The 11,839-nt window shown below is 38.7% G+C and overlaps 2 protein-coding genes across 3 annotated transcripts in view; one reads left to right on the top strand and one right to left on the bottom strand.

The window, feature by feature from the left end:
* Positions 1-2,678: 2,678 nt before the first annotated feature.
* On the bottom strand, positions 2,679-11,140 carry LOC124132644 (protein POLR1D-like). Its single transcript, XM_046496646.2, has 3 exons — positions 10,785-11,140; positions 7,560-7,634; positions 2,679-7,093 (listed from the first exon to the last, which is right to left on the bottom strand). Exons 1-3 carry the CDS (start codon positions 10,805-10,807, stop codon positions 6,706-6,708), a joined length of 486 nt encoding a protein of 161 aa, XP_046352602.1. The 5' UTR covers positions 10,808-11,140; the 3' UTR covers positions 2,679-6,705.
* LOC124132643 (kinase D-interacting substrate of 220 kDa B-like) overlaps positions 8,790-11,839 on the top strand; it is a 32,891-nt gene continuing 29,841 nt past the window's right edge. Inside the window, exon 1 of one of the 2 annotated variants that reach the window (XM_046496645.2) lies at positions 8,790-8,805. The gene's annotated coding sequence lies outside the window, so the exon portion shown is untranslated. Of the gene's footprint in view, positions 8,806-11,170; positions 11,245-11,839 lie in introns of those variants that run through there. The other variant, XM_046496644.2, reaches the window with a different exon arrangement.

Here is an 11,839-nt window from a genome sequence, read left to right as displayed (position 1 = left end):
CAAGTGGGTCCTGGGCCCCCTTCTACAAAGCGATCTTAGTGCTACGTTGATCGTAAGCCTATGTTAAAGAATGGGACTTACGATCACCTTAGTGCTAAGATCACTTTGAGGAACGGGGCCCTGGTCTCCCTTCCGGTTGCGTGAATGTAGCCTACAACAGGGAGCAATCACCCAAAACCTACCAACAGGGAGTCTATACTCATAAGACCTTTCTTATGTTGCCTGAAAATTTGCTGAAGTGACAATTTTTTTACGTGCTACATGAGCCTAATATGTGACAGAAAGCTTAATCCTTAGACTGCATGTCATGACCATAGCATACCCAGCTTTGTCAATTGGATGTGAAGTAGGAACAAACAACATACATGTATTTTGATTGACAGAATCACATGCTTTACAATGTTATAACATAACATAAATTTCACGGATTTTTCACAGAGGTTGTAGATTCAATTCAAATTTGTAAAATTTACATAGGTTTTAGAAAAAATATAATTATACAGGTGTATACAAGAGTATTTAATAAAACTTCATTTAATGAGGAGAGAACTCTTTTTCAATGAACTGATGTACTACCCTCACTTAAAATTAATTCAGCAGTCCAAGGGTTAAGGTCCTGTTCTCCCTTCCAGTGGACATCTTCCCGGGGCAAGTGAGTTAACTGACGATAAAAGTCCAGTTTCCACCCTTGCCGAACTAGGCTGGTATTATGGAGTTACATTTAGGCTGGGCTAACGAATCTATGCATAGTCATATCAAAATCGCGTAACGAAATCGAAATCCAGTTTGTAAACTGTCATGCTGATTTCGGTCAATTGCAGGATTTGCAAAGCATGTGCACCGCCAACTCGTTATCAACAGATATTTCCAAATCTTTTCATGATCTAATCAAGGTGCTCGCGATGTAAGACCCATTATATCACAATATAGATCTTGATTATCGATCAGATCGTCTTGTTTGAATCAAATGCAAGTGACACGCGAGGTGGAATCTGATTGGCCCATAGGAGAGATTTAGAAAGGACTTAACTCGTAAAAACCACTGGTGGCGCTACGATCGAGCCCAGGAATTCCAGCCTAGTTCGGCAAGGTTGGAAACTGGACTTTTAAAGTCAGTTAACTCTCTTGCCTCGGGAAGATGTCCAGTGGAGTGAGCCTTGCTTACAGCAGAGAGTATTCACCATCAGCCTATCATCAGGGAGTTTATACTGGACATAAGACTTTTGCTGTACAGCACAGCAACATTGCTGATGTGACGAAAATTTGATCTTGTATTTAGACTCCTTGTGATCAGACATTGTCTAACAATGTTTGTATCAACAAACTACATACGAAACATGTTAATTCAAACTTATTATTTCTTGGGTTGTCAGATCAGAATGTAATTAATGAAAATACCATCCTGTCTCAAACAGCATCATCATACGTATTAATTTCAAATATTTTCTGGATTTGAACAGTGTTTAAGTTATGGTAAACACAAGATGTTTTATGGATGACAACTTCTTTATTCTATAAAATATCTTGTCTTTACTGTTACTTATCAACTTCAAAACATGGCAATCAAACAGTGTTAAGTTATATACTACTCAAAAAAAGTTAAATAACAAATGATTTTTTCACATGACTATAGTTAATCTGTAATGGCCATGACCGATTAACAAGTCGTACGATAATTGGGTGTTGTGTAACTTGATTTGAGTAGAATACATGTTAGTTTAATGTAGGAACTATGCCCAAAGTGGCACAGGTCATAGATGTTTACCACTTTGGAGAAACCTACAAGCATGAGTGTGGAGCCAACACACCTGGAAGGTAGAAATCTATGATCTTTGGCGGCGTCTAAGGGAAGCAACTCTGCCTAGCAAATTGCAGTGCTTTAGACAACTCAGCCAGATACTCGACACTGAGCCTGTGCCCCCCAGCCCCCCCCACCCCTCCCCCCCCAAAAAAGTTTAATAAGTTTTGGTTGAAATAAACATATTTGCAGTTTGCTGCTATGGTATGTTTACTTAATGGCAAGTTTATCTGTAAACAAGAACACAATGGGCTGGTCTAAGGTCAAATATTAAACAGAAGAGACTCCATAAACACATATATCATTACAACCAGTATCTCTGAATAATCCTACACAGACATGCTCAAAATCACTTCCTTAAACACTAGTTTATACCTATCTAGGGTTAAAAGAATCAGAAATGAACTGTTTTCTAATCTCATACATTTTGCCCTCAGCTTTAGCGCTTCAGGTCAGTTATGAACTTACTATTTCACTGGTCCGGCAGAAATTCAAAATGCTGGTACAGTAAATATTTTGTGTCGGTACATGGCCTGTTTTACCAGTAAAGAAAAGTACTAGCAATTACCGGAACATGGAAACACTGAACGTTCAATAAAATTAACATAATTTACAATTACCCACTGTTTAGAATAAAGACGTACATGGTGTACTATCTACATAGACAAAATAAAAACAGAAAAGATTGGAGAGCGATATTTAACATGTTTGACATGAGTGAGTGAGTGATTGGGTTTAACGCTGCTTTTAACAGTATTCCAGTTATATTGCTGCGTGTCAGCTTAATGTGGGAGGAAAGCTCGAAGTGATGCAGGTCTTAGACGTTTACCACTTCGGTGAAACCAACGAGCACGGGTATGGTGGTGACAAACCTAGAAACATAATCTGGGTGAACCGGGATTCGAACCCACAATCATAAGTTTCTTGCATGCCCAAGGGACGCGACTCTGCACAGCGAATCACAGCCTTAGGCGACTGGGCCACCTGTGCCCCCTGTTTGACATGATGTATGTTTTGAGCAAGGTAGGGCAGTGAAATAAACTTCACAATTACAGTAGTCATTGTGTTAAGCACCTAAGTACTGAATGCTGATGGTATTTATCACATTTATGTATAAAAACCAAACATCTAAACGAGACCAAAGTTTATCACTTTGGTTAGCTGGTATAGAAATTAATGATGTTCCCCTTAGATACTATTTTCCCAACATCTGCTTAACAACAAAAAACAATCATGAAATAATGATAGATGTTAGTAACATGGTCATATTTTTGCAGTTACAGAGTGAGTGAGTGAGTGAGTGAGTGACAGGCCAAGGAAAATAATCACGACAGAGTTGGGATTTCAAATTCATGATCAGCAGATCCTGACATAGCTAAGGGACACCACTCTGCATAGTGCACATAAGAGCCCTGAGTCACCTGTGATGCATTGATGGGTGTAATTTCTTTGTGCCTTTTTTAAAATGTATATGGAATGCCATTAATTCTTTTCACAAAGTAACAGTCATGTACTTGATTAATATGTGAACACTTAAAGCCTGCAAATCCAGACACTTTCTTCCCAGTAAAATCATCTGGATAGAGAGTTAGTGAGATGGGTTTAACGCTGCTGTGAACAGTAATCCAGTTATACCACGGCATGCCAGCTTAATGTGGGAGGGAAGCTCGAAATGACGTTTACCACATTTACCACAAGTTGCTGACAAACCTCAGGCCATTATCAGGGTGAACCTGGAATCAAACCTATAATCATAGGTTTCTGGTGTCCCCAGGGGACGCAACTCTGCACAGCAACTGGGCCACCCTGTGACCCCTCCTGATAAAGAAGATCCCAAACAAAAGAATCAGCAGGGAGAGACTGGAGTTTTTGTCAGAGATAAAATTATTGTTTCAGTAACCTCTTCAAGGCATACAATTCTTTCTCTGAAGGGAAAAGCTGAGCAAGTTATTGTTTTCTCCGCAATGGAGACACTTCCTCCCCAGAAATATCCTCCCAATAACTACATACCAGACAGGGGAATCAGCAAATGTGTAAGGGTGGGAGGTGAATGCTTATCAGTTGCCTGTATTGAAATGTAACTTCAGTATCTGATAATCAAATTGCAGTGCAATCAGTCCACATTAAGCCTCAAAGGTCCTATAAGTTGATCAGTGCACCGTGGTCTCAAAAAAGATTCGGAACTGACAGCTGACTAAAACCAAGTCACTTTGGCTCATGATTGTGTGGCTGCCAATGATGTGGACTGAGACTGTGGACTGCATTGTTGGGGGGAAATGATGCTTTTTTCAATTTCCATTTCATGGCTTTGGGTCCAGTTACTGGATCTTAAATTAATGAGTTGATTTATAAGATATGTTTGGCTCAACCCATAGCCAGTACACATGCGCTTCCATTCCAGTGTGTGTGAATACACATGGTGACACTCTACTGCATGCTGAGTGAGTGAGTGAGTGAGTGAGTGAGTATGGTTTTACCCCACTTTTAGCAAAAACCCAGCATTATCATGGCAGGGGACACCAGAAATGGATTTCACACACTGTACCCATGTGGGGAATCGAAACACAGGTTTAAAGAGTGAGAGGCAAATGCTATAACCACGCGGCTACCCCACTGCATGCGGAAGTCTACAAACCTAGGCTCTGTTTAATAAAAAAACTTATCTCATTAACTCTTATAATAAAATCTGAACACACTAAAAAACAATGTCAATGTGCATCCGAAACAAGATAATTATGAAAAATAGATCTGAATTTAAAGGACAAAAAAGAAAAAGCAGGAAAACACTTTGTGTGAAAAGGACAAAACAAACAGGCTGCTCATCACCAATGTTTCACTATTCATACTGAGAACCACTTTCCATATATCTTTTAGCCTTGGAGTCACCTGCCACATAGTGCCTGTGTGGTCTCTCAGTACAGAGGTTTTACGATATGAAGGATCGTGTTATTGATGCCATAAACCAATCTGATCAACTTGGTATCACGATCCAATAAATATGCAAATGAACTAATTTCACACTCCATACATCGACACAATGTTTGCTCTCTATTGAATACCGTTCCCAAAGAGTATAGATGGGGATTCCCCATGTATGGCAGACTCTGTGGACATACATGGCTGCAAATCATTTGGGACGATAAAATAAATAGGGCAGTTCGCTCCAACTCTGTATTCATACATGTTTCTTAAGTTACTTCATTGAGCGTCTTTATGTCTTTAAGATTGATAATGTTAAGAATGTCATTATATGATAAAGTGATTATTGCTCTTGTGTGTTTCCTTATCATATATTAGGAATAAAGACTAAGTATTATGCTCGCCAAAGGCTCAATTCAGATTCCTACAATATGATATTAATGATAATGTAACACACTCAGCTAATAGTCTCCATTTCTCCTATGAAACTATGAGGCCTTGCTGTAGGTGTGACTTATCACTCTTATGTCACATATGTCCTCATTAACTTCGTTAGCAGCTGATAATGATCATGATGATTAAACAGACATTTGTTGCATACTTGAATGTAACCCTGAGAAATTGGAGAAATTGGTCTCGTCTGAAAGGTAAACTCGACACCGTACACCGCAGTTGACACCGTTGGACATATGCAACTAGTCTACAGCTCATTTTGAACAAGCAGTTAATGTGAAATGACTGGATTTTGGAATAACACAACCAATACCTGTAGATTTTCACCAGTCTTGAAGTAAGAGGAATAGTGGCTACAACTAATGGACCGGTCAATTATTGTAGGGGTGGGTACGACAAAGGAATTTCACTAAAAGTAATGACCTTCCCATAATGCTTGTCATATTTTTGGCTGACCCACCCCATGTCCCCATACATTTTGTTTTATGACCCTCCCTGGAAAGACAAAAACGCGAAAATCACTTTATACTTAATAAAAAAGTGTCCAATTTCTCACCCCCATCCCCAAATATGTGTATCATTTGTTAAGACCCTCCCCTAGACACTGTCATATTTAATGATGAGACTCCCCTGCTTCCCTCTGACCCCTCCCATAATAAATGACTGGTCCCTAACCCTTAAAAGCCATTCGATGCTTGAACCTTCCTTTGCCATTTCAAAGTCTCCATACCAAACACACTATCGTATAGATGAACCTTCTTGCTACATAAAAAGAATAAAACATAAAACATTACAGACAGGCTTCTCTTAAAGAGTGTGTGCCAGTGTCCTTTCCTCTAGGCCACAACTGCCATTCATTTGATCAAATTAGAAATCACACCAACAAAAATAAATTGCAAGTGATTCCATGGCATTTGATCGGCTAACCATAAACCAAATAAATTAAGCCACACCCACTAGTGGACTGTTTCTTGATTGGCTGATAACAGAGTGGGCAGGGCTTGTGTTGCATTATTGTACAGAAGGATGCCGCTGATTTTTTATCGTTGTCTACAGTTTTATGTGTAAATGATTAAATAGACAGTATGTTAAATTATTACAGTATTCTTAACTAATGTATTCCTAAGAACTGACTTCAATATATTTTTGCATCTTCTGAGATATCTTCGGAAAACACACCTGTGTGCAAGCACACCTGTTTTTACACTTAAACCTTCATAAACGGAAAATATATATTGAAGTCAATTCTTAAATGAGCATGCAGTCAGTTATTGCCACAATATTATCAAACTTGTTTTTACACCTGGAAAATAATGTCAGTACAAATATGACCATTAGCTAGAAGCAGTCTTCTGGCAGATGTAGGCCCATCATAATGATTGATGTTTTGACACACAAGAACCTTTCATTTGAAAAGTGAATGAATCTATAATTTGACACATCAATGGAACATGAAAATAAAAACCAAAGACCACAGTTGGTAAACAAAATCTGATAAAATTCCTACAAAAAAATGAATGCAATAATACTAGAAATCAAGACTTGGCTTTATCTACATCTTTTTTCTTATGTTTCTTCGATGACTTTTTCTTGCTTCTATGTTTATCTCGTTTACTGCCATCTTTCTTGTGTTTACCATGATGTTTATTCTTCTTGTGTTCCTTGGTTTCGCTGCCATGTGAGCGATGTCGGTTTTTCTTGCGACGATATTCAGAAGTGTCTCTGTGGTTTCTCACAGACCTCTCCTCACGATCGTAGTCGTGATCTGAATCTCTACGTCTTGTCTTCCATTGATCTCTCTGTTTGTCATATTCGTTATCATAGTCATTGTGTCTCCGCTTCCGGTCATCCAGGTTACGCAGAGTTCCAACGAGCATATTTTTCAGGAATCTTTTATTTGTTGCCGGCAGTGGACACTTTTGCCTGTAAAACATAACAGATGATATTTTTTAAGAAACAACTTGCATAGAAATAAATCTGTCTGTCGAAATTGTGCTAAGTTTGAAGATTAAAAAATGCTTTATCTGTGGACTTAAATGGCAACAGGGGCACAGGTGGCCCAGTCATCTAAGGCGCCGCAGTTCGCTTGTCAGAGTTGCGTCCCCTGGAAACCTGTGATTTTGAGTTCGAATCCCGGTTTGCCTGGATTATGTTTCTAGGTTTGTCAGCACCATTCACATGCTCGTGGGTTTCACCGAATTGGTAAATGTCTAAGACCAGCATCACTTCGGGTTTTCCTCCCACATTAAGCTGACATGCCGTGATATAACTGGAACACTGTTACAAGCGGCATTAAACACAACTCACTCACTTAAATTGGGACAAAACAGAACTATCATGATCACAGGTGCTCCTCTTTTCGACAACTGTGACTAATGACTAGCCTCACCATCCAAGAGCACCCTGTTCTTTCGCACGTTCTGCTCCACGCTGGGTTTCCTTCAGGATCTCCTCCATAGCTAGCCTGGGGACGCATGGAGAAATGTTATTAGTAATAGGTGAGATTATTGCACTCATATGGTGATGTGCATGCACGTGTGTGTGTGGCTGCTTGTACTAGTCCGTAGATTTATAGTGCTAGCCCACTGAGATACCATGCTGCAGTATACTGACTCCGAGCTGACCAGTCCTTGTTTTAGCCCCTTAATGCCGAGCGCCAGACAGGGTAACAACAAGTACCATCTTTTAACGTCTTTTGGTATGACACAGCCGGGGATCGAACCCCGGACCTTCTGCTCTCCACTGGACCACGGAGGCGGTCTACTAGCAGAAGTAATTAGATATGAGGACTGTTTGGTGTTAGTGTGTTTCAAATCACACAGGGTGGATTAACATAAAGCTGCTTGTGGTATGTGTGTTGTTCAATCCTGAGCCTACCTTCAGGACGTTTAATGTTTCACGTACAGGCCAATTATAACAGCACTGAAAGAAAACTCAGTTGCACAATGACAGGCTCACTGCATAAAGTGTACATACAACATTCATTACTGAAATAACAAAATATACAATAGCCTTACTCTCAGTTTGATGCAAAGGGGGTTACCACATTACCTTGCTGTTTACTTTAGGCATTTAATACTAAAGAATGCATCTGTTTTGAAAAAATAAAAATCTCCTTTTTGAGACCCTATCATATAGAATGGTCCCTTAAAAAATAACAGACAGGACCTGTTCCACAACATGACCTTAGTGCTAGGACTATCGGAAGTCTGTGTTGAAGGATAGGAGCGACGATCATTTTAGTGCTAAGATCGCTTTGAGGAACAGGGCCAAGGTATGTAAATCAATATGATCTTATTATTAATTACAAAACCTCTTGGAGCATCTCAACAACAACAACAATAGCAACAATAATGATATTAATGAATTATGATAATAAGTGCTCCATGGTTTTTCCTCTCCAAATTCATCAAAAAGAAACTAGACTTGAGACAATTGGTAGCCTTTGGAAATTTGCAATTGGTATCATTCATACCTGAGTGTATGACAAATATTAACATGATTACCTATCAGTATATGATTACCCTTATTACTTATTACACAGAGGCATTGCCCGGCTAAACAACCTCTCGCAGAACCTCGAGAACTAGAAGGTGTCAGCTGAGCTCTAATAATGGTAAACGTTGGAAGAAATGGTAACGATTCATCATTGTCTGGCGTTATGATCAATCGATCATAATTATTTTTCTTGGCAAGTTGTGATTCTTATATTTTGTATAGTTGTGTTGTTTTTTTCCAAAGTATTTGATGTGATCGCATGACTTTCAAACTTGCCATGATGGATGAAAGTTTGGATAATAAGGTTGTTGGATTTGTTAATCCTCTCTCAGTAATAGTGATTGACACTGTCTGATATATGCAGTAATCATCACATCATTTAGGATCAATTGTGCATGAGACATGGGGGCATTGTCTCAGTTTCACATATGTCAGTAACTGCATCCATGTAGACTCCTGTTTCTATAACATGTTTAAAGCACCAGGACTTTGACCGTTCTGAATCATTGTTTGAAACAATAGCCATCAACCCCCAAGTTTAGTCGGCTCTGCTTGCCTTATTCTGCTACAGTGACCACATCACGCAGATTAGGCTCATTAGCAGGTCAGGAAGCACTTCCTTCCATGGAATACCACTGCCTTGTTTCAGGTTTCATACAACCAAGGCTCAAAATTATAATTATAAGGACTAGTGGACGAAAACTGTTAGTTTCTAACCCTGATTATATTGTAATCTTGGCTTTTGATAAACACTGGCTTATCCAAACAAGCTTGAATTTTGTAAATCATCCGTATTAAAGAAAAACACACAATCTTTTCTTTGATTTTCCTCTAATAAAAACATTACTTTTCTGTGCTGAGCTCTGATGTTTTGGTTTGAGAAATGAATCGTGCATAGACTAAAGGTGTGCCATCACACTCGGGAATGTTTTCATGCATGATGTATTAAACACCCAGAGCCGTCAATGTCCTGGCCCTTTAAGTAAGCTGTTGGGGTTTTTGTCAGCACATGTACTAAACAAATGTGTACAAATAGCAGAAATGTGTACTTTACGGGGACTTACTGGACAAAAAGTCCTGCGTCTCATTTGCAGAAAAATTGAAAGAGCACAAAACAAAAAACAGGGTGTAACCACTTGGTGCAGAAAATGTGGATGCCTGTTAGGGCTGGGATGGGTGACTTGGGTAGGTCCTGAGTAGGACCTGGGGATCCACAGGACTACCTCGACCTGTAGCTAGTCATGTGATATACTGTTTAATGATAATAACAATACAACTACATGGTTATGCTACAAGTCGCTAATGTTTGCATTTCTTTCTGACTGCATGCTTTTCATCTGACTTTTATATCATTGAGCAATTATAAAGTTTCAGTCAACTTCAATGTGTGCATGATAAGATCATCTCATACATGTATCTAAACAGTTCTTGCCAAGCTGCGTTAAATTCCCACTTGGACATTTTGCACCCAACTCTTAAGAGCTACAGCGGGTACTCAGGTAGGGCCGGGTAATAGAGTGTTGGGTACCCGGGTAGTAAATTTGGACTTGTCCCAGCCGTACTGCCTGTTTAGGAATGAATGCTGCTATTTCATAATTCGCTAGGGTGCATGCACAAACAGATTTGCATTTATGTCACCATGGCAATCTATACAGAGGGTAATCTGTGGGACTCAATTTCTCATTTGGCCCTAATAACTACATGTAGTTAAAGTGTTTCAATTCTTACTTCAATGATTTATGATATCTACAATAAAGATTACAATTATGAATAGAGTTGTTATATGAATATATCATGCACCACTGTCGTCTGTTCTATAACATGTAAAACTATAAACTGAGGTAGTACAGGCCTAAATCTTTGCAATCACATAAATTTAAAATTAAAAAATACCACCATTCCGCAATGAAAATGAATTGTACATCTCACATCTGTATATATAAAAGTCAAAAAGCTGGTTGTGTCATCGCAACTGAGACAGAAACAGCTAAACTATGATCATAGTGGGTGATGCAAAATATGATCATTATTGATTAACAATCACTCATATTTGATAAGAAATTCAGTCTTGAAATCAAACCTGGTTTGCATAATGAAACTTTGAATATGATCATACTTTTCCAGTTCTTCGTCATCCATTTTGCATGCCAATGAAACACCGTTCCTGGTCAGCTCAGCTCCAGTGCGTATTTATTTAATCTAAAAGCATTAAACAGTAAGGTCGCAAAGAACACAACTGTAAACAAGTACTTGTCAATGGTTTTGCTCGCCGCCATCGGTGTTTACTTGATTTGCTACCTGTAATAATTTTACTGTTTACCAAGATAATAGTATACATTTAAGCTGTGCTGATACAGGTATCATACTTTCTAGCTTATATTCTAATTGTTGAACAAAGTATTGACCGATATATGATAATATTGCATCTTGTATTTAGAAAAGTTAATATCACAATTCTATTTCACGTGAATAACCTTCCTTTACACCGGCTAAACAACCTCTCGCAAAACCTCGCGCAGTATTACGAGACGGTGTCAGCTGAGCTCTAATAATGGTAAACAACGTTGGAAGAAATGGTAACGATTCATCATTGTCTGGCGTTATGATCAGTCGATCGTAATTATTTTTCTTGGCAAGTTGTGATTCTTATACTTTGTATAGTTGTGTTGTTTTTTCCCAAAGTATTTGATGTGACCGCATGACTTTCAAACTTGCCATGATGGATGAAACTGAAAGTTTGGATAATAAAGTGAAGGGTTGTTGGATTCGTGAATCCTCTCTCAGTAATAGTGATTGACACTGTCTGATATATGCAGTAATCATCTCATTATTTAGGCCGTTTGTGTGAGGATCAATTGTTCATGAATGCCAGATGAGTACATCAACACTGAATTTATTGATGCAGAAGAGAAGATTATCATATGGAAATATGACGAGGTGGTTTTGCTTTCTGACAAAGAACAATTGGCCAACTACCGTATTCTACGTAATAAGCGCCCAGGGCGCTCTCAAAATTAGAAATAGGGGGCTCTTATTAGAATATTATTTTGAGTTGAAAAATCGTAAATTATGTGGTTTATGCCGACAGCCTGTTTATATACGACAGAAATATCTTTCCAGGATTTAATTGCCCATAATTAAGGGTGCATATAACATACGAGTACGTATTAT

This window comes from Haliotis rufescens, unplaced genomic scaffold (assembly GCF_023055435.1).
Source record: "Haliotis rufescens isolate VD_foot unplaced genomic scaffold, xgHalRufe1.0.p SCAF_7, whole genome shotgun sequence".
Taxonomy (NCBI): Eukaryota; Metazoa; Mollusca; class Gastropoda; order Lepetellida; family Haliotidae; genus Haliotis; species Haliotis rufescens.
Note: the sequence above shows the minus strand (reverse complement) of the source record. Positions and strands in the feature narration are given on the sequence as shown.